Source organism: Amblyomma mixtum, chromosome 8 (assembly GCF_055824585.1).
Source record: "Amblyomma mixtum isolate Tamu chromosome 8, ASM5582458v1, whole genome shotgun sequence".
NCBI classification, from domain to species: domain Eukaryota; kingdom Metazoa; phylum Arthropoda; class Arachnida; order Ixodida; family Ixodidae; genus Amblyomma; species Amblyomma mixtum.
Window position 1 is genome coordinate 54,994,812 of NC_143019.1, and position 23,643 is coordinate 55,018,454.

The 23,643-nt window shown below is 47.5% G+C and overlaps 1 protein-coding gene across 1 annotated transcript in view; it reads left to right on the forward strand.

Annotated features, from left to right (window-relative positions):
- Positions 1–23,433, forward strand: part of LOC149332478 (cell division control protein 42 homolog) — a 120,349-nt gene extending 96,916 nt beyond the window's left edge. Inside the window, exons 3-4 of the mRNA XM_089558086.1 lie at positions 13,743–13,931; positions 16,090–23,433. Coding sequence (XP_089414212.1) covers positions 13,743–13,931; positions 16,090–16,443 — 543 coding nt within the window. The 3' untranslated portion in view covers positions 16,444–23,433. The remainder of the gene's footprint in view (positions 1–13,742; positions 13,932–16,089) is intronic.
- The last annotated feature ends 210 nt before the right edge of the window (positions 23,434–23,643 follow it).

Below are 23,643 nucleotides of genomic sequence, written 5' to 3' on the forward strand. Positions count from 1 at the left end.
TCAATTACCACCACCGGACGCCTCCTGGCTCGCCCGGAAGAGCGTCATCCTAAAGAAAAGGCCCAAAGCACTGTGTACAAAAAATCCCGTTCTCAGTACCCGGCGTTGCAGGTTGGGGCAAGAAAGTATTTCAAGGAAACGATGAAGGAGCACAAAGTTGGTGTCAAAATTAGCGAAGCGCAGTGGTCAAGCACTGCGAGGCGTGTGACCACAAGATAGTGACGCAATCATGGTGCGCTGGAAACCAAGCCAAATACGCGCACAAATACGCTTCACTCCTGGCGCGTTCAGCAGATGCCAGAAAATAGTAATCGCTGCCTCAGAAACGTTCGCCCTTACTAGATTTGTAGTTTAGGTTCAGTGAAGTAGTTGCCAACTATATGTGTGTTTAAAAGCCAAGCTAGCTGCAACTCGCCCGCTGCCACAACTTGATGAAGAAACCGAGTAAGGTTGCGGTGTTTTTTTGCAAAAACTCGGTTGGCATTCATTTCTGTCATAAATTTGCATCCGAAATCAACGTCGAACGCTTTCATTTTAATTGCTTAGCTAGGATTAAACGAGGTGCCGCATATGAAGAGCTTCGATGCTTGCTTGTTTTGCTTTATTGTGCTTTGCTCTGCTTGCTTGTTTGCTTGGACACGTCGAACCGAGTATAAAATCACTAACCGAGCCTTGCTGAGCACGTCTCAGGCGGTCTGGCCGCACCTAAGCTGAGGAGAGCGACACATGCTTAAGCCTCTATAAGGTTTCTTCAGGGGCTAAGTGAGCATGTTTCTACTTTTAAAAGAGGCGCTTCTTCGGAATGGTGACACGCCTCTTATGCGCGAGGAAATCAATGGAACTGTGTCATGGTTCAGCCGCATCTTTTCGACAGAAATCTCCAGAGATCACACTAGGACAAGCTCTGCCTGTAGCCGCTCTTACGAAAGTGTTTCGAGCAGAGTAAGATTGCTTTAGTCAACTTGAATTCTTCGTCACAGCAGCGAGCGGTTGCGCTGCGAGCTTGTGATCTTGCGGAAAACAGTGGAAGACGACACAGTCGCGGCCATAGTTGTTAGTGGACACGAACGCAGAGTAGTACCTGTTGAATCTGATTCCCAAGGTCGGCTGACACACTTTGTACGTCACAACGCACGCAGTACGAGGAACAACGCATGCAGCACTAGAAACAACGCGCGCTGAAAGCGCGCTCGGGTGCGCCGAAGCATCTCCGGCTCCTCAACATGACGTCACGCTGGCCGACATGGACGAGGTTTCCCTCTCCGCTGTTCCCCTCTCCGGCGCTCGCGCGGAGCGCGGGAAATTTAAACATCGAATTTTTAATTGGTGATTGCGCCACTGTTTTAGCCGAAATCGAAAAAATAATTTCACAGACGTGATCAGCAATGACACTACTTCAAAACCCTAGAAGGTTAGCTGATTCGAAAACCGCCTCAGTATCCCTTTAAGTTAAGGACAACGCAGTGAGCTGTGGAAAGAGAAATGATAGGTGCAACGTTATGAGACCGGAAGGCCTTCGCCCTGCAGTGAGCGTAGTCAGGCTTGTGGTGGTGATGATACATTAAGCGCGGTGGCTTTGGGGTGGACTCCTTATTCGTTTTCCCGAACGTGAAACCAGGTATCAGAAGAAAAAAAAACGTAGCTTCTGCGGTTGAGTGTTTGATTAACGCGAGACGTCGTGTTCAGTAGCACAACATCCTATCCACTAATCGCCTCTATATATACCACTGCTTTTCTCTCATTTATTGGAGTTGATTGTTATTTATTGCGGCGAGAAAAACACGTATAGTTTGTCCGAGGCACGTCCGAAAATGTCGCGTGGTCCGTCCCTGTGTGCTCTGGTTTGTATGCGTTAAGAACAACAGCAGTAGTGCAGTCAGGATGGTAAAGACGAAGTATAAATACGTATATGCCCTCGTTGTCATGTATTCGGTTGTTCTACTATTCAGACTCGTGACGCAGTGGTCACTAAGCACGATATCGCCACATCTTGTCCGTGCAGCATGTTACGCGCTAGTGTGTACTGACATACATGAGCTGGCGACATAATCGCGGATTGTTTATGCTACACCATAAACATGTTTCTGTGAATAAATTCCGTATATGTGTGACGTATGTAGCTATAGACCTAGGGCAACTGTATAGTGCCTTGTTTTTCTGGTCCCTGTTGTTGAGCGCGAGTTCATTCCTGGCGCTGCCATAAATCGACCCCCGCCCCGCCCCCTGCCGGCGCCTCGACGCGCCAATGTGTGTATACACAGTCTGGCCTAGCGGCTGCGCTTCCGTGAAGCCTCTGGGAACATTTGGGCGCGTCTGGAGCGAGAGAAGCTCTCCCACCGCGATGCTAAATTTAAACCCTCGCCCGATGCCGCCGTCAGCGATCCGCGTCGCTTTATTGGAACTACTCTCGTCTTTTTTTATTGTTGCGTTTGTTTTCATTGTTCGACGTTCGGCTGCATTGCAGAACCTTTGTTTGGAAAGGGCAGTTGGGCCCTAAGGTTGAGCTTCTTGGCCCCGTAGGAAGAACGGCGCAGGGCGTACGAATTTTTGACTCGTCTCTGAAATGTGCGTCCACCGTATAGATTGAGGGCAGAGGAAGGTAAAGTTATTGACAGCGAGAAACGAACAATGCGCGGAAGTGAAGCCTAGGACCATTTGTAACGTCTCGACTGCAGGACTTGTCCACCAGGCGAAGACAATTGTCCAAACGTTGACGAGTGGAGTGTGGATTGTCTGCTCTCGGTCGTTTTGTGCTGTGGAAATTCTGGGCTGTCTTTAAAATATGGAAATGTTCTTTCTTTCTTTCTTTCTTTCTTTCTTTCTTTCTTTCTTTCTTTCTTTCTTTCTTTCTTTCTTTCTTTATTTCCTTCCTTCCTTCATTCCTTCCTTTCTTTCTTTCTTCCTTCCTTTCTTTCTTTCCTTCTTCTTTCTTTCTTTCCTTCTTTCTTTCCTTCCTTCCTTCCTTCATTCCTTTCTTTCTTTCTTCGTTTCTTTCTTCCTTCCTTCCTTTCTTTCCTTCTTTCTTTCTTTCTTTCTTTCTTTCTTCCTTTCTTTCTTTCGTTTTTGCGTGCTTCGTTCTTCTTTTAACGCATTCTTTTTTTCTCGCACACTTCTCCCTTTATCTCTTTGCTTCTTCATTGATTTCTTTCTTGCTTTATTTTTCTTTTTTATTCCTTCTTCATTGTCTTCTCCTTGATTCCTACAGCTTGCTTCCTTCTTTCCATCCAGGTTTATAATTAAGGAGCTTATAGCTTTCGTCTGGCAATGCTTCTGTCCTTCCATCCTCTTCTTCCGTGCTTAGCGCTTCCCTTCCCTTTACTCACATTGGTCGTTTAGAGTCCGGCTTTAAAGCGTCTCTCTCCTTCTCTCTCTTGCAACCCTCCCCTCCCCCGCCCGGTTACCCTTTTCTTCGCTTCCCTGTCATGACGGAATGAAAAGGCAAAATGATTAAGCCTGCATACTATATAAAAAGCAAGCGTAACGTCGACTAGAGTCTCTTAATTGAGCAGAGTTCAGCGACTCTCGAGTCAGCCGGCGCATGCACTTTCTCTCCGCCTAAGGGCATTAAGTTCGCCGTGCTCTGCCTCTTGTTTCCTTTCTTGGCGACTCCTCGGGAACCTCCGCCGGTTCGCTCCGGGGAAGTTTATTTCTTCAGCGGCGCAGCCGCGCACCATGCATCGATCTCGCGTTTTCTCCATATTGAGCGGGGGGAACGGGGGGGGGGGGGGGGGGGGGCGTAAACGAACGAGCAAACCAGTAAGTAGCAAAAGCGGAAAACTCGGCATGGGGGATGCATTTATCCCGCGTCGTTAAGGCTGCGCGCGTGGAGTTCGTGCTGGCACGAGAGGAAAGTCTGGCTAATTTTGGACGGAAAACTTGCGCACGTCGTCGGGTCATGTGTACCCGTACGCATGCCGTGATGCAGGTGTAGCGCGGGGTGTGCAAAACAGTTATAAGTGGAAGTGAGACTGGTTGTGTTCGGTGTGCTCAAGACATTAACGTACGGGTGACGTGTACGTATTCCGTACCCGTAATCCGAGCTGAGCTCGCCGATGTAAGCGAACGCTGTACGTTCGAAACCGGAGTTTTGCGCTGCCGAAAGTTTGCGAATTAATTTTTTTTTTCCAGATCCGTCGCCTTTATTTATAGCTCGCTATTAAGAAAGAACGTTGAAGTTGGAGCATATATTTCCGGGTCGTGCGAAAATATCGGTGCTTCCCCGAAACTGTGGACTCGGAGACTTCCACTACGGCGCCTCTAACTTCCTTACTTCTTTCATCCCTCCTTTATCCCTTCCCTTATGGCGCGGTTCGGGTGTCCACCGAGATATGTGAAGCGGTTACTGCGTCATTTCCTTTCTTCAAAACCTTTTTTTTTTTGTTCAAGTTACGTAGAAGCAGACTTGAGATGAGCGCTCCGGGGACAGCTGTTCCTATAGTATATGGCTCGTCTATCTTCGACAAACTGCGTGCTACTTGTTACGTAATGCCCCAGTACAAACGTACACTTTGAAGAGATTTTGTAAATAATTTTGTTCTCGTTTTCCTGCATGAAACCCTTATAAAAATGGTGTATAGACAGTCTGTAGACTTCCTATTGACTCTATTGACTTCCTATAGATATTGCTTTTTGTCTATTCATACTCTATAGACTGTCTATAGACAAAAGTCTACTCAAATTGTATGGCCATAATTCTATAGATTGCCTATAGACTGTCTATGGCATTTGTATTGCGTATAGACAGTTCTCTAGGATTTGTCTATAGACAGTCTATAGACATTATAGACAAAAGTCTATAGACACTCTATAGACTGTCTAAAACTTTTTTTGTAAGGGGAGGACCTATGGAGTGGAAGAAACTGAAACCGGAGTAATTTTTCCATCCCGTCGTGTTTCACGTTGTCACCGACTATTCCCTGTAACTCGTTCCGCTCAGTTCGGTGTACCCATCCACAACCTGTGGGCGCACCTTCTGGTTAGGCCTTTTTATCTCTTCGCTCCAGATGGCGCCCTCTATAACAGTACGAGGCGTTCAGGCCCGTCGCAGCTGGCTGTGTGTACGCGTACGCGCCCGTGTCGTTCCCTCAACCAGAGCCTCTCCGTGTAGTGTCTTTCGCAGAAAGGGGCTGCTTCGTCCGACTCGTTTTTGTCTCGCACTGGCGAGAACACGCGCGACGCTCCCGTTGCGTATGACGTTCGCCAAAGTTTATGTACCACTCGTGCGCGCGCTTTTTTTTTTCTAGCGCGGACGCAATTACGTAACGCGTCGCCGTGCTCTCTTTTAATAGCGCGCGCTCATGCGCGCACTCAGTCGCGTGGCGCGGGCACGTGTTGGTGCGCTGAAAAGATAGGGACGTTGCAACGTGCGTATAGTTCTTATTCTGCGTAAGCAGCAGCTGCGCAGGGCTTACTGATTTTCGCTCTGAGCATAGGCGTGTACGTTAAGCGGCGGTAATTAACGCGCTTCTCGTGTAACTTTTTTTTTTTTCTGTCTGCGCTACCTCGCGAATGCGGCACTATCTGTGGCATGCAAAGTAGTCCCTGGCGTATGTTCTGGGTTTTCTTGTAGCTCCTTGCTCGACGCGAAAATGTTGCTGTTTACGTCGCTGTATTCAACCAGACTAGCGCGGACGCATTAAACTGGTCTTCCGTTTGTCTGGTCTTCCGCTATCTGGTTTTCTGCATAAGAGGAAAACGAAGATCGCTCTCGGTACGTGGTCGATCCAGTTAGCGGCAACAGCTTTCTAGCTTTATTGTGCTTACTCAGATCTCATTTAAGGTGTTTTAATTCAATAACATGAACAATAACGTTTGACTCAGATTTATATTCTGCCGAACATTGCAGCATTCTTTTTTCCTATCGTCATGTGTGTGTATGCGAATTCGCATATGCATTATTATCGTCAGATGAAACCCGAACACAACCGAAGCGCGGAAGAGGACACTTAAACGAGAAGTCCTTAGGTGAGAGTAATTGAAATGTTGCGTTTTTTATGATGTGCTTAGTTTCTTATGTGCCATAAAACACACAGTAACAATAGATTTGTCGACGTTCGGGCGTCATTAGGCACCTTTAGCATACCGTGTTACCGTTACCGGAGTACCGGGAGTCCGCCCACCGCCAGTGAGCACGCGCTGATTGGTCGCGATGTTGCAGACGCGCGTGCAGATGGATGGATGGATGCTCCTGGGTACCTGACGCCACCTGGCGCCGTCAAGGCGATTTGCTCATGAGTATTGGCTGCGCGCGGGCTCCCGTTACCCCGGTACCGGTAACACGGTATGCTAAAGTTGTCTGTTATAACGGCTCTTTTCCTCTCACTTGGTCACATAACCCATTGCTGTGTGGCATGCGTGTCGAATCACGCAGACGCTACGTATGTACAGCCTGAGAAGTCGACGCGCTATTGATTCGACAGAGGTTGAGCGCAACCAAACTGAAGTGATGAGACGTGGCTAGAAGTCATTCTAAGTTTCCGCTGTTTCGTCTCGCATCACTAATCGCCCGCTTTCTCGTTGTATAGAGGCCTTCTTCCAAGATCACATCGTTCGTGACGAAATCTGTCACAGATCTTCGTGCTTTGTGGGCTTGCTTGTTTAAAAAGAAATTTCAGCAGGACTGCAGCGGAGTGGGTGAGGGAACAAACGCCGGCTAACGACATCCTAGTCAAAATCAACAGGAAGAAATGGGCTTGGGCAGGGCATGTATTGCGAAGGCAAGATAACCGCTGGTCCTTAAGGGTAGCTGAGTGGATTCCAAGAGAAGGCAAGCGTACCAGGGGGTGGCAGAAAGTTAGATGGGCGGACGAGATTAAGAATTTTGCGGGGATACGGTGTCCGCAACTGGCGAAAGACAGGGTTAACTGGAGAGACATGGGGGAGGCATGTGCCCTGCAGTGGACGTAGTCAGGCTGATGATGACGATGATGATCATGATGATGGCTCGAAGTCATACTAAGTTTCCGCTGTTTCATCTCGCATCTTTAATCGCCCGCTCTCTCTTTGTATGGAGACCTTCCTCCAAGATTACATTGTTCGTGACAAATTCTGTCACCGGACTCCGTGCTTTGTGGGCTTGCTTGTTTAACAAGAAAGTTCAGCAGGACTGAACGCTGAGGGGGCCTGTTCATATCACCGGAAGACGAACCTGCCGCCGCGGTGGCTCAGTGGCTATGGTGCTCGGCTACTGACCCGAAAGACGTGGGTTCGATCCCGGCCGCGGCGGCTGGAATTTCTTTGGAGGAGAAATTCTAGAGGCCCGTGTACTGTGCGATGTCAGTGCACGTTAAAGAACCCCAGGTGGTCGAAATTTCCGGAGCCCTCCACTACGGCGTCTCTCATAGCCTTAGTCGCTTTGGGACGTTAAACCCCATAAACGAAACGAAACGAAACGGAAGACGAACCTGATGACTAAGACGCACCTTTCCTGTCGCTTTCTTGATACTGCATCTTCTTCCACGTTGCGACGGTGATTCTAGAACGCGCTATCGATAGCAGCGTGACTGGTAATGTGTCAAGAGCAGGGTCCGTCGTTTCCGCTCGGGGCACGAGTGCGGAGCGTGCATGTCTTGCATTGCTTGACGCGCGAAGAACAAAGGGACAGGGTAAACGCATCCGCTCTGCGCGTGGCGGACGTACGTCCCGAGGAAACACGAACCTCTTCTCGGTATCCAATCTGTCTCTGTTCTCTTTCGCGTGCATGTAGTGGCTGTGTTCTTCGTCACGCCTTTCTATTGTTCGCTGCGCGGACTTTCATCGGACTCGTACTTTGTCAGTGCGTATGGTGACTGAACGGTGCGCGACTGCTGAGAACGCTTGCAGTGCAGAGCCAAAGAGAAGCGTCATTGTACGCTTTCTGTTCCTTTTATGCGTAGCATATTGCAATCACTCAGTTCAGACCTTGGGCGCGGCCGGGCAGCCACCAAACCACGTGACATGACGTCACGTGGTTTGGTGACGTCACGTCACGTGGTGTCGTCATTAAACCACGTGAAAAAAAAGGAAAAAGAGAAAAAACAGAAAAAAGAAAGAAAAAGAAAGAAAAAACAAAAAAAGGACGGCTGAGCATGGTGGCGGTTGCCACCGCCCCGTTTCAAAGGGGGCGCTCCTATCCATCCATCCATCCATACGTCACGGAGGAAAAGCTGCTGAGAAAATCGACTGCCGCCAAGCAATACCTCGCGCAAAAAGACCGCGCAATATGCAACGCATTCTTGGCTTAACCAAGCTAAGCCTGGGCATCTTTTTTTTCCCCTTACGTCTCTGTATTAGAAGAGAACCGCAGTTCAGTGTCCATCTGCAGCTGTCCGCTACTGCGTCTGAATAGGCAATAACACTGCAAATATATATTCTCTCTCTCTCTCAATCCGCCGCGGTGGCTCAGTGGTTATGGTGCTCGACTATACTGACCCGGAAGACGCGGGTTCGATCCCTGCTGCGGTGGTTGAATTTCGATGGAGGCGAAATTCTAGAGGCCCGTGTACTGTGCGATGTCAGTGCACGTCAAAGAACCCCACGTGGTCGGTCGAAATTTCCGGAGCCCTTCACTACGGTGTCCCTCAGCCTGACTTGCTTTGGGACGTTAAACCCCATAAACCAGACCAAACCATCTCTTCCCTCTATCTCTCTCTCTCTTTTCAGCCGGCGGTGTGTCCCCTTTCCCGACCTCTAAAGGCTGTTTTCATTATATCCTGTCTCAACCCCTCGGCCTTATCGTGGCGAGCATCTGGTCTGGTTGTCTTCTCTCATCTATGCAATAAGGATTTCAGCTACTAGTGTTCGCATTCATAGCAGCCTGATCTAGGAATGTACTCTCAGAGCCAGCTGATATTCAGGCTGTTGAAATAATGGAGTGAGTGTTTACGTTTTTACCGTGTTTAGCAGTATAATTCCGCTTTCGACGAAAAAGTCGTGATCTGTCTGTGAGTCTCTCTCTCTTCCCGATTTAAAGGGCGCTATAGGACAACACATGGAAGACAGCACACAGGCGCATATGTGTTGTCCTGTAGCGTCCTTTCAGTAAAGAACATGCACCAACTCGCCGAACAGTCTGCCATACTCTCTCTCTCTGTTGCCTCTCCTCGGTCAGCTACCGCTCTATAGACTGTCTAAAAGTTTTAGGCAGTCTATAGAGTGTCTATAGAGTTCTGTCTATAAAGTCTATAGACTGTCTATAGACAAATCCTAGAGAACAGTCTACAGGCAATAGAAATGCCATAGAAAGTCTATAGAGAAACTAGATTTATGGCCGAGTAGACATTTGTCAATAGACAGTCTATAGACTATGAATAGACAAAAAGCAATATCTATAGGCGGTCTATAAAGTCAATAAGAAGTCTATAGACTGTCTATAGAACATTTTTATAAGGGCTGCCATCGCTCGTCACCTGATGACCAACCAGTGAGTGGCACGCAGTTTTCGGACCGGAATCGTACAACTCCGCGAGGGCTTTATACTTTGCGAGAATCCGAGAGAGCATTTGTTGACGCCAGACAAACCGCTCCCACGAAGCGTTTTCCCGCCCAGTATCCTGAACTTGGGATCGCTGAACTTCGGATGTCGAACTGGGAAATCACTTTGAAACGAAGCCCTTCGAGACGTTTCGGTGCAATGGATGTCCTTCGTTGTCTGCTTGCCAGACCACAAACGCTTGCGTCGTGTAGCGCCGTGTCGCGGCTTTTCTTTTATCTTTGTTTTCGTTTTTCTCATCGTCGTCGACCGAGTTGGAAACACATTCATCTGCTGTATAACCGCCCCCTGTCAACGCCCCCAGCCAGCCAGACAGTGCACGCATGAGTGACCGCGCGCCGCTCTTGGCGCTTCGAGCGTTCGTGTTGCCGCCTGCGGCGAAGCTGTTTCCTCGTTCGCCAGCAGCCTTATCGATGTTAATTTAGACCACTAGTTAAGGGGTCGGTTCTTGCGGTTATGTTGATTACATCTATGCACGCCTGATGCACTAAGCCCCCTGCAACTATTAGCCTGGGGTCATTGACCGGGACGGGCTGTCTATTTTTTTTTTAATACCGTCCTCGTATTGGATGTTTAAGTAATTATGTGAATTGATTTGAATTCAATGGCGAAAATTACGGAGCCCCCGCTCTGTAGTTACTCTGGTGACTACTAGATTTCGCCGTATTTTCACGCAACTCCAAAATAAATATACGTGTCTGAGGAGCCGTGTAGCGAGAGTGCGGTAAAAACTGTACATGCTCACAAACTTCAAGGTAAACGTACAAAACAAACATTTATAGGGCGCTCAGTCGAGGTAAAAAGAAAATTAAACTTATACTCGGTCTTCCTGCAATCGAAAAGCTTTTCAAAAACCACAGCTCACGCCATGAGATGGCGGGAAATTGTAGGAGCTATTCTTCAGTAAAACTTGTTCATCACTGACCCGCGTACCTACTAGATAAGCATCATCATAATCCGGCTTACGTGTGTACGCCAAAACCGAACTCCGTCGTCAAGTGTCCAAATTTTGCCGAAATACTTTGACGGCCGCTCCGTGTGCGGGCGAAGCCGCTCTATATACAACTGTTAGCCTATGAAATAGAGGGCTATGCTGAAAAGCCTGGTTGGCCCTTGCTATGCGCATTCGACGCCTAAGAAGGCATGAAGCTGAAAAAATTCAGGGGACACTTTGGCTCTCTAAAGTGCTGCAAGGCGAAAGAAAGCCTTTCCTGGCGCACTGTTCGGCATTGACTGCGAGACTGTTTGTGCTGTACTATAGTCAGATACAACTTAAGTCTGCAGTGAAGCTCCGCCCTCATTCAGTCTCCGCGCACAGAAATCCTCCACGACGAAAAAGTAGTCCGCTGCTTAAACGTTTCTTGTTACCTAAACAATGAGCTTATCACGAGGAAAAAATTATCAGCTCTATAATTTTGATACATGGTTTGTGTGGTATAGTCAAACATTAAAAAGGTGATTTCGTTTACTGTTGCAATTGGCCAGCGGAGTAATACAAAACGCCGCGGACCACGGCCCAGTGTTAGCAACTGCTGTTTTTTTAAGTTGTATTCTACTATAGTGCTTTATTTGACTACAAACTTTGACTACACATTACAACTACACACTTTGACTGCCGACTTTGACTGCTTAAAGTCTTTAGCACGACTCTCTCTCTCTGCTTCGAGGAGTTCGGTTGCATCCATGGCTCTGTTCGCAGTAATGAGGTATGTAATGTGCTCACCCAAGGATGCCTTACGCCCCCTGTCGGAGCGGACGACCACTATTTTATTAGTTGTCGTCTGCTCCAAACGGGGTCGTCAGGCATCCGTGGGTGACCTCATTGCTTCGAATCCGCGAACTCTGACGTCATAACCATTTCGACCAACCGGAAAGCGTGACACCTCTGCTGACAACCTTCTGTCGACAACCTTGCGTCGGCAACGATGAGGCATTAAAGGCTTTCACCTTAAAAAAAGGCATACCCATGCACTCTATAGAGTTCCCCTATGGATCATGTCGTAAGACGTGTGTTAAGACGCGCACCTGACAACGCTCTTCTACCCGCCGTCAAAGCGGGAAAAGAGAACATGTGTCCGCATACACGTACATGGGGGATAATGATTCCGATCCTTTCTTTTTTATGTGGATTTACTTAACGACGAGCGTTACGCTGCGGCGGCCGGCAGTCGAGCGCGCCGGGCGTAAGAGGCGTGCTTGCTGCGTCGTTTGTACAAGGACGCCCTACGGCAACGGAAGGCCAAGGTCGCCCCCCCCCCCCCCCCCCCCCCCCCTGAGGAGCCGGTTGATGCACGAGGGTGGCTTGATCCGACATGGAGTGCTCTAAACGGTTTCACGGGACGAGTCGGCAGAGGAGAAAAAATAAATGCAGGAAATGCAAAGGGCGTGGGTTGTTAATCACGTTTACATGTGGCTGTGCGCTACGTCTGGGCTCCCTGTGGAGTACTATAGTCGTGGGCAGGATAATTTAATTGCCACTTTCCAAGCACCGTTTCAAAACCCCGGAAATGTTTCGCGGACACTTTCTGTAGTTTTAGCGGGTGGTGGCGCTTTAATGACTTGTACTGTCGCCCGTTGGCAGAGGGTGTCACAGCTTTGGAAGCGTTTAACTCGTGTTAACTCGGGAACTAAAAAAGATAGGAGACAACGAATTATTACATCAGATAGAGGAGGAAAAAATGAACCTAGAAGCCAAGTTTGATGACTGCAGATTAGTTAGTTAATTAATTATAGGCAGAAATGTGGAAATGGCGTCAAAATAGCGCGGACGTCGATATAGCCACGAGAACGATGTGACGTCACATCCACCGTAAGTCGTCACGGCATAGTGAAAATTGTCACAGAATGGTCGGAAAAACGTCGGATTTGTGTGAACTTAGATGGAAAATTGTAATTAAGCGTAATTAACACTTAAGATTCCCGAAAGATGTATAATTTGGGTATCGATATAGCCACAGGAACGATGTGACGTTACATCCACCAGAAGTCGTCGCGGCATAGTGTCCTCGGCTTTCGCCTCTCAACACTGTTGCCAAAGTGTCCTCGCAATTTTTTTATTCTTCATGCTTTGAGCAATCCTGAGTTGTTTCTTTTGGCGGATGCAGGTGACATAACAAGCCGCTAACATCCGAGTTTCCAATCAATAAGAGTGTCGGATATTCAAACTTGAGCGCTATGGAAAGTCCCACCATTAGTTTGTTCAAAGCGCTCTGTTTTTGAGTAGTTGCGCCTGGTAAGGGTGTCTAGTGGTGGTGCTTTTCTGGTCACCAGGGCCGTTTTAAAGGGAACTAAGGACAACTACACCCAGTTATTACCCTCAGTAAAAAAATAATTCTTCGGCTCTTTCGGGATACGTCAGGGTTTCTCCGGCAGCAAAAGACGCATTTATCGCCCCCCCCCCCCCCCCCCCCCCTTCGTACGATTCAAACTCGTAACTTCCACGCACACCGAGAATGACTGGTAGCCTCCGTTTAGTAGTGAATGGCGGTATAGCGTAGCCTTCGTTTCCATGCGAGAAACCGGTACCGACACGTGTATTTTACTTACGAAATCGGCCGGTGATAGTGACACTTGTGTTTCGTGTTTTGGTCCTCGCTAACTTATCTAAGCTCCGTGTAGGGCGAGAGAGTAGTCTCTTTTTGATTGAAATGTCATAGCCTATTTGTACAGCTAGGCCAACTTTAATTTGTCCTGAATGTTCCTTCGATGCTTCCTCTTTTCGCAGTGTTCACGAAAGCTAAATTTTGTTCAGCGCGTGAGCCGAGATGATTCCGAAACAATAGGTGCGATAATGATTCCGAAACTATAGCTTCAGTGTGATAACGGTCCGTGATATCGCCACAGTGTGCGCCTGTCGACCCGTGTGTTGTTTTCAAGCGACCCCGGTGTGCACATTACAGTTTTTTTTTTTTTTTTAGCAGTGCCGGACAGCCGTACGGCAAATACGGGATGTGCCTTTGCTATTGTTGCCAGCCTTGTCTAGCCACATTTGCCGTACGGTCGGAGTTACCATAGCTCCTGTGTTTACCGTACGGTGGCCCTAAAAGGCTGCACTGCGCGAAATTTCATTTACTGCTACAGGAATTGCTTCACTGCTGTTCTTACGCCCACTTGGTGATCCGTATCGCGTTCCGCCTAACAGTAATCGGTCTGGTGCTTTGTGCTGTAAGGCGCCACCGCTTTGAGTGGGAGGTGGCAGACTGAAGTGTGTGGTCCTGTAGATACATCCGAACAGCTGTTTGACCTTTCCCCCCAACCTGTTGTTGCTGTGCAGGACGACTTCGACTCCCTGCGGCCGCTGTGCTACCCGAACGCTGCCGTGCTGCTGCTCTGCTTCTCGGTCGTGTGTCCCACCTCGTTCCACAACGCCTCGCAGAAGTGGCTGCCCGAGCTGCGGCGGCACTGCCCTGACGCACCCATCGTGCTCGTCGGCACGCAGTGTGACCTGCGCTCCGACGTCAAGGTGCGTTGAGAAAGGCTTGCTGGAGTGACGGTTTCCTTGACGACGGGGTAGAGAAACGCGCTACTACCTTTGTGGGCACCTTGCTTATAAGTGTTACATGGGGATTTACAGCCTTTGTCAAAAGTTTAGAGCCCAGGGGAGTTGCTTCTAAGCCTTGTTGTGGGGCTTCTTTAGCATTTGTGGAAGTCCTGCACATTGGAGGGGTAGCACCAGATGTCTTCTTACCTTCAGGAGATTTGGCACTCTGAGGAAACATTACAAGCCATACAGTATGGCACAGAAGCAAACCGCCTTGGCTCTATACTTTTGTGACATAAGGAATTTTTGGCTGTCAGGATGCGTAGGGAGGGGGGGTCGGCTGCGGAAACATCCCTCGCCGGCTCCTGCACATAGTGCGGAACTGGGCCTGGTGGTGGACTTGTTTCATTGTATGCATTAGCATTAATCAGAAGGACAACAGATAGATGAAGTCTGTGTGTCTTTATTTGGTTGCTGGGAGCGTCCTCGAATCTCAGCTTGCTGCTGCACCTACACTCTAAACACCAATACACCTCTATGGGAGTAAAAAGGGAGTAATATATCCTCTAGCGCACTCCCTTTTTTAAAGTGTGTGCGTGAACCCCGGGTGGTCGAAATTTCCGGAGCCCTTCACTATGGCGTCCCTCATGTAGCCTAGATTCGCTTTGGGACGTTAAACTCCCATAAGCCAAACCAAATCCTTTTTACTCCTTTCTGTTTAGAGTGTGGAGCAGAGCTTAGGGCTCTCCATCTCCGTCCAGCGTGTTCCGCGGAGTAGCGCATGGATCAGAAAGCAGTGTCTAAAGGAATTGGTGTTGAAGTCGCCAAGGTACGGTAGTAATTGATTTCTCAAGTCTAGAATTTCTAGGTACAGTCGGGAACAAAAGTCTCGGAACCACGTGTTCCGTAAAAGAAGCTGATAGCTGTGTGATTGGCCATCGGCTGGTGACCAGCCACACTTGTGAAGGCGAAAATAACAATTCTGTTCTCTCACCTCCGGAAGTGTGGTATAGGCGGGGGCTAATAATAGAGCTATCGGCTTCGTTTAGAGAACACGCTGTTCCGAGACTTTTGTACCCGACTGTACATATCAGGTTGAATCATACGATGCCTTGTGCCATTCTGATTGCCATCGCACCATCATCAGCCGTGTTATTGTGAGTACACTGGAGAGAAGTAGAATTCTAGAGTGCAGCTCTTCGGCTCCCATTCCTGCGTTTCGCGGCGTCGCCGTTGTGCCCGTAACCAGTTCCGCAGCCGGGGCAGCGTGCTGCTCTAGCTGCGCGCGCTCTTGGCGCCATTTCTCCCGCACGCCCAAGCCGAATTGCATAGCCGCCGCCGTTCGCCACTGCGTGTACCCCCCCCTCCTCCCTCATTCTCCGCGGTGGTTGCCAAAGCGCCGGCTCGGCATCAGCGGATCACGGTGCGTGCATCCCATGCCAAAACGCAGAGCCACGTTCACTTAACTCGCTAGCAGCGTCAGCGGCATCAGTCAGTCGCTGCTATCTCTTCGCCGCGCAACGTTTCTATGCGCCCACGCGCTGCCTCCCGCCACCTCCCGATGACTTAATTGCTCTCATCGCTCCTCCATTGCCACCTCTGTGCGGCAGGGAATCAGAGCGCTGGATCGGTGGCGGCTGACCTCGATATGTGCACCGCCCGAGTCGAAACGCTTAGCCGCCGCCGTTCGCCACTGCAAACCCCCTGCCTATATAAGTAGTTTTCACCGACCACAAAGCTTCCTTCATGAAAGTCAAGAACTGTTAGTTAAGTGTTTCTTGAAGAAGCAATATGTGTGAAAAATAACAAGTTGTCTGTTATTCTACATACATGTCTTGCTCGAATTCTCCGCCTCACTCTATCGGAAAGCTGAAACAGCTGACGAGCTGCGCTCAAATTTCGCTTTAGGAAGTAACGTAATCGTCGGCAATTTTTCTTTATTTTGGTTCCTATAAAGCTAAGCTTTCTTTACTTCGGCCCCTTACGCATGTTGACCACGCTCGATCAGGGTTGTTTCGCGCAGTAAACATGAACTGGCACTTAATATATTGTTGTGCAATTAGGTTGTGGAGGGTTTGGGGCTAAAATTTGGCAAGTGCTTAATCTTCGACTTAACCTTGCTTATGTTCCCCTGTCGCAGGTGCTGATCGAATTGGCCCGCTATGGCGAGGAGCCCGTGCCAGAGTCAGCGGCGCGGCACGCAGCCCACCGCATGGGTGCGCTGGCCTATGTAGAATGCTCCGCGCTGACGCAGAAGAATCTCAAGGAGGTCTTCGACACGGCCATCGTGGCTGCCTTGCGGAAGAACAGTCCGGGACTCGTGGGCAAGGGCTTCCACCTGCTGTCCGCCAGGTCACCTGGCTCCAGGAGTGGCACAGGACAATTCACCAATGGCTTCGTGCCTTTTCCTCGGAGGCGAGCCATGTCTCTAGACCGGCGGTCTAGGGACGACGGCAAGAAGACCGGCTGGAAGAAGCTGTGCTGCTTTGTCTAAGCTGTGGCCGACTGTTACGGTTCCTATGGACCTTGAGAGTGTTCATCAATTAGGACTGGTCTGCTTCGGAGCAGAGTGAGTGAGCTCGCAATGACCCTGCTCATTGTGACTGCAGGGCCCCTTCACCCAGAAGCGGGCCACCTGCTAACAAGGGTGGCCTTGAGGCGATCATGATGGTCATGGAAGAAAAGGACCCTGCTTACCCTGCGGAACGGCCATGGTGACAGTTTTCTTGCTGGCTCGGATCTTCATAGCCGGACGTTGTGAAAGTGACGCATCGAAAGCTGTGCTTGGTACTGGAACTGGTGCAGATGAGATCCGACGCCCTATGCTGCGAAATTTTGCAGACGATGGCCTCGTGATCGTCAGATGTGTGCTTATGTCACCACTTCGCTGAGCGGGATTCGAAACCAAGCTCGGCAAGATTTATTACCTCTGCGTCTTCCGGCGCTTTGAACGATGATTGCAAGTCGCGACAAAACGATGGGTCTAAGAGAGGATTGCAGCTCATTGTAGTCTGTCGCTGGCATCCTCACACGCTATGTGATTTTAGAGTTAGTCATTGCCTTGTGCAAATGATACCATGAAGAGCAGGACTCGGGCCTTAGTGCACCGCTAAGTGTTGGGCTTTGGAGGCTGTATGCTGTGCTTTGATGCCTTCAGTTGGGGATGTATGATTTCAGATCGTTGCACTATCTGGTGTCTAGAACAGCGCCATTGTCTGTAGTGAAGAGGCTCGCTTGGTTATCACCGCAGCCGATATTCTGTACGAAAAGCGTATGTGGGCTTGGATTACCTGAAAGGAGTGCTTTGTTACACCAGGAAGCTTTGCATTGTCCTCTATGGAAACAGCTCCTTGTCTAACCCTCCTAATTATCGTTATGGCTCCCACATTGAAGTGTACTGCCGTAGCCTTCTGATGAGAACTGGGGCAGTGCCTCAGCTTTCTTCATTGCCACACTCTGCGTTTAACATCAGGAATCGGTTCTTTCCATTGATTATCTGCATATGCTGTACCTTGTGCTCTTTCTGGTCAATGGAAGATCTGGTCACAGTGCTCTAAATTTGTTGAAATACAGTAACATTTCACGTAGTCCCTTAATGAAATTTTGGCAACCCATTTTGTGCAAACTTTGTTGGCTCTGTTATGGACCACCACACATACACATGGCTTTTGGGGCAGGGCGGTAGATCTTTAATTGTGCAGTCTGTCAAAACACAAACCATGCAGTATCCCTGTCCAACTTATTGCCCAAGCCACCTTTTGTGTAAACAAGGTTTATTATAACCTTCGTTGTCCTAGTTTCAATTTCTGCAGAGACCACGTGACATTCGAGCTTCCTTGCTCAAAAAATCGACGTACATAGAAATTGCTTCAGAACACGTACTTGTTTCCCGGTGAATACCTTGTTTTTCTCAGTCCACATTCTCTGTGTATTAAGGAAAACTGCGCCTTTCCTTGATGCATCTACGAAGGCCATCCCAGGACATTACACACCATGTTTTGTGCCTTTCGTTGGAAGCTTCTCATCAGCCTATTGATGCTTTTTTCCTGGGCTCTTATTGAGCTTTGTTTTGTTTGTTTCTATAGTTCATATTGTTTTTGTCTTGGAAACTGCTTGTTTGCCAGGCAGTCATCGCCTTCACCAGGATCTTGCATGCATTACCATTTATCTGGTCGATCAGGACCGACCGCACGAGCTGCACTCACTGTATAGCTTGCACTAGCAGCGGATACTCCAAGAACCAGCGAAGGGTTGCAATTCGCATCTGTGGCACATTTCACGATGCACTACCTCTGTCTGTACAATGGCTAGACTCTGCTACCCAATTACATGCCAATGACAGCATAGATGGCAGTGCAGTAAACTTTTTTAAGTGGTGGTATCGACAGTACTGTCTGCTATATCTCCGAATGTTTCGAAGTGAGCCTTGACATCATGACAAGAAAAAGAAACATGGAAAATGATGGAGGACTGCCAAGACTGCATATTGGTGCCACATTCATGTGCTGTGAAGACTGGTAGTCGACAACCTATATGCTGCTGGTTGTGAGACTTTAATTCTTGGGGCTTCGTTGGATAGACTGAGCATGTCTACATGTCATGTGGTGTTGCCTGTTCTTTTTTTTATTGCTTTCAGACGAAATGTGCTTTTGATTTGATATGAGCAGCTGTGTCCAATGTGGCATTTTGTGCGGGAACTGCTGTTCCGGCAGTATTCATCAGAGACCCGCATGAAACATTTGCAGTGTTCCCTTATGAAAATTTCTGCACATAGACAGTCTGTATACTCTCTATGACATGTCGTCTAAAATTTTTGTTAGGCTTTTCTGGGAGCTACTAATGTGCATGCACATAATACCATAGTGCTGTTGCCCACAAGAACTGATATCCCTCACAGTTCGCGCTTGTCAATTGCTGGAAGCTCCAGCATTGGCCTGCGCCAGTCAGTTTGTTTCAGCTTCTACCAAACTTAGCAGGAACAGACACGCTGCAACCAAACTCTCATTGCAGCTAAAAATTTTAGCAGCAAACAATCATTTACATAACTCATTTTTTCAGGCCCAACTGTATGACGCTTGAAAACAAAAAGCTACTAGACATGTCAGCAATGGGACCGCCCTCTCCTTGCTCTTCTTTTTAGACCTGAAAGGGAAAGAGCTCCCATTTAAACCCTGGCTATCCCACAGCATCTCAATATGCTTTCTTGCTAAGTGAGATCTACGAAGTTGGTTCGACACCCAATGACCATAGGCGGGTGCAATGACTTGTAAGCAACCATGCATACTTATGTTAAGGCTTGCTTTATAGCAACTTTGGGTGGTCAAAATTTGACTCTAAGCTCTTTACAGTACAGCTTAGCTATCATTTGTGGGCATAAAGCCTGAAGTACTGTTAAGCTGCAACATGCTTCTATAGTCTCATCCTACTAAGCATGCCGATGCCTGTGCCTAAAGCTGGCTGCTGCGTGTCTAGGCATAGCAGTTTCTTTCATGTTGAGCATTACCGACATCTCGGAGGTCTGCTGCAAATGGCCCTTTTCCACATTTAATGCCTAGCTGTACTAAATCTGCTAATTAATCATGAGTGAGGCCAAAAAATGAGAGATGAAGCAAAGTGACTCTGCACTCTGTGCAAGTAGATAATAAAGTGTACATGTTAATTTCCTCTCGCTAATTTATTTTTGTATGATGATGTCTTTAGTGCAGAATGGAAGCGCCTGTGAACATTATGAAGCTTCGAGACCAATCAGTCTATGCACGCATCTTTACATCAACTTTGATGATGGGAACATGTGGAAGAATGAATATATTTTACTAAGTGGACCTCAGATGCGTACACAAGTATGTTACAAGTATGCTGGTGTATGGGTGGCAAAGGCTGCTAGTGAGGGGCAAATTATTTTTGCAGTAATGATACACTCTACACAGAGCATCACTATACTGAAGGCCAACTGCAGCTGGTGATAGAAAGGAACCTTGAATGACTCGTACGTAGTTATACACCACTTGATACCGCTGAACCCCATTGCAGAAATCCCACATATGTGGAAAATTAAGCTTTACTAAAACGATGCATACTTTCCAACTGACATTGTGTGCTTTCAGTGGCAACAAATAGGCAGGCAGACTCGGTAAACTAGTTATAATGAATGCCTGTTATAATGAATGGGCATAGCCGGTAAAATAGATGAAACATCTACAGCCTTGGAGCCACACAGAAAGCATCTCTTATGAACGGCGGGGCAGCTTAAAGCTCTAGAAGTTTGCTAACCCTGCGTCATATTGTATGGCCACAGTTTTCTTACTAATTTTTCGTCTAGGTAAAACATTACAATCTGTTGTTTTTTGGTTTGCTTGCTGCCTGTACACACTGTGCGCTGTCATGTAGTAATTACAATAATGCTCAAAATAAATTAAACACAGTTGGATATGTAAAATTGGGAGTGGCGCAAAACTGCATAGAAGACACAGAAGAGTAAGACAAGACACAGCGCGTATGTCTCATCTTATCTTCCTGTGCCCTGTGTGTAGTTTCACACTGTTTTCCATGCTAGATGAACAACCAAGCAGCTCGAAATGTGTTGACCGTACGTATGCAAATCATGTTCTGAGAGACATTTCTTTTGAAGGAATTTTGCTTTTTGAGTTGTGGTACTAAAAATGGCCTCACTAATAGTAAAGTTCCTGATGCAGTATAACTGTTGAGCTCTATGCAGACTGATTCACTTGAACGGGGTTCTGCTGTATTTATATCAGTGTTAACGTAGCCTCACGTAGGTAGTCTTTTAGTAGATTGTGAAACTCGCGAGCGCCTTCTAAAACACTGCTTTCCTTTGCTCCAGTTTTGGATTCCTGAAAGTAGATTGATTTCTAAATAGTGCCAACATTTCCCTGATGTTGTGAAGCATAGTGACCTGTTAAACAACTGCCAAACACCCTGTGTTCAGAAAAAAAATCGTGAGAGCTCAGCGTGATGCCTTATGGCCAGGTGGGAACGGTTTATCTATACGGCATAAGGTGACACTGTATCTACTGTAGGCCTTATACATTGTGCCAAGAAGGGAAGCGAAAAGTCTTCTTGTTAGCGTCAGTTTTATCAGTAGCAGTGACAGTGGTTCACTGAAAGTCTTCCCTCTTTAGCACCTCTCCACTTGGAGATGTGGTTTATCGGTCAGAGGTTTTTAGAAGCCCATCCTAATGTAATTAGTTCACGAGTTTTGGCGAACAGTTGCCCCGTTGACGTTAAATCTCGGCTGGTTTTTCAGCTTGCGTGGGCATCAAAGCTGTAGGCCCGTAAGAGGACCTTTTCGTAAACTTACTCGATTTTTCGAGCATTTTTATCACTATAAAGCTCACTAAATTTGTGCCAAGTCTGAAAGAACAGTATAGATCTTGTTAGGAAGATTACTCAAACGAGATAATATGCAAGCTTTGTGTGAATGGAGCAAAGGCCCATACATTCGTATCTCAACGCATGAGATAGGTATGTACAGCTTTTGTCAAAAGTGTGTAGACCACCGACCACATTAGTGGACCTGTTTCAACACACTATAGTCTCCCTAACCACCTAGAATCTCTAGAGCCCATGTAGAACAGTTGTCAGTGCCAGAGCAGCCCCTTGGGGGAGCTGTACCCTTCGCACGTTAAGTGGCCCAGGAACTTTTGACAACAACTGTAATAACGATGTAGTAGCTGTCCTCTGTCACCATAGGTATGTAATTCATCGTATATACTTGTAATGAAACTGCACTCGCTTTATGATGTAGCTTCGACGGCGGCATCAATTCCCGCACACTGCAGCCAGTGTCATGCCTTGTTTGGATGTGTGTGTATGCATGACGTATTTGATGCACGTGCTCTGCTCTTTTTGCTGGCACCGCGACGCGTCATATCTTTTGTTGCCAATGTGCAGCCGTTGTCAATATGTTGTTGTTATCGCAGTGCGTAAATGAGCGCGAGCGCGCAGTTATTGAGTCTTTTTTTGTTTGTTTGCTAGTTCTCCAAGTGCATATCTACCGCGTCCCGTAACATCCTCACTCCAGTGCTGTCGATGCGACGAGCATGTTCGTGCACGGCTCTGGGAGGCGAGGTTGGGCGCACCCCCTACCAACACCAAGAAATCGAAAGACATATCAGTTTTTTGCCTCGCGCCTTAGACCCCCATTCAGCTGAGTTCGAAGCCCTGGGTTGCGTCTTTGCGCGAAGCCTTGTTACGTGTCTGTGCTTTGCACTTTCAACTAGTTTTGTATTCTTTTCTTTCTATTATGCCTTTCCTAATCTCGCCCTCTCTCTTTCATCCCTCCCTATAATCGTCGAGTGTTTGCGAAGAAGCGCGGATCTGTGTAGTTGCCTCCGAGCGCGTTTTGAGCCTTTAAATGTGATTTCATGGGCAGATTTTGGCGGTACACCGTTTTTTTTTTTTTTTTTGCCGACGATTCGGTTTCATGGTTATCGTCCATCACGCCGACTGATCGTTTGATCTATAATGACCAAGATTGAAATGCGTTGCATTAGTTTTAACACCCTCTAGCTATTTTCATGGTTTGCGAGAGTTCTTATAGAGTATGTATTATTTCGTGAAGGGATTAACAACTTGACCTGGGCTGAAAATAATAAAGCCTGACTAGACTGACGGCGGGTTAATTTATTTGAGTTGCAACATAGCGGAAATCTATTGAGTAGATGTATACCGGACTAACCGAGTACCTAGGCATGTATAGTGGGTAACTGGGTATTCGGCTGTTTCAGGTACATGCATTTGCTTGTATACATTTCCGCTATGCGAAGTGTGTGTTATCCTGGCCCTCGGGAATAATTGTCACCTCGGTTCTTAAGTGGTTCTAGATGTTTTGGCGGCGACTGCATATCCAAATGTGTTACAATGTGAGAATGCCGTGTAGACCTCCAGTCGTTGATATTGTAGCTTCAAACCTTCGGACTTTTATTGATTAGTCTTCACTTCCCCCCCCCCTTTTTTTTTTGTTTTGAATGGTCGAAGACATCGAAGCGCGCCGAACGGTGTGCCACAGGCCTTCACAGGTGAAACCCCAATTTTTGTCTACTGGCATGTTTGAATGTTACATAGTATGCATGGAGGCATGTATAAAGTGGGTTTCAAACATTTGCTGGTTTGGCCCCTTGTTTTAATTATAGCTCAGAGAAAAATTGTGCGCAAATTCTATCATTGGAATGACTATTAATAATCTACAGATATTCTATTGACGGTAATCGCGCGTTTATGCATTGCGTTTCTGTACTGTCCTTTACTGACCTTTACCTTTTTATTCTGCCTATTTTCTGACGCGCTTGTCTGTCGTCCGCGTTCTTTATTTTTTAGCGGCTGTTGCCGTTTGAGATGTGCTGAGTGTGACAGAAATGTGTTGTTTGCAAAGTGACTTGACGTACAAGATGTGTGATGTGGTCTGTATATTCTGTGTATGATGTGTAAATAGAATAAAGTACGCGATTTTTAAGACAACACCAAATGTGGTGTCGTGTTGCTTGTGATACATACTAACACATGTACAGATTTACGAAAACGAAGAGCTACCTGGCACTGCAGAGCCAAATTCATCTTCTGCAGCGAACTTCAGTGGGTACTGTGGAGACAATTCGTCCAAAGAAAAGCTATTTCTAGAAAAAATGAAAGTTTCTTCGCCATAAATGCTGAAAAACAGCGGTTGAATTCTGTTGAG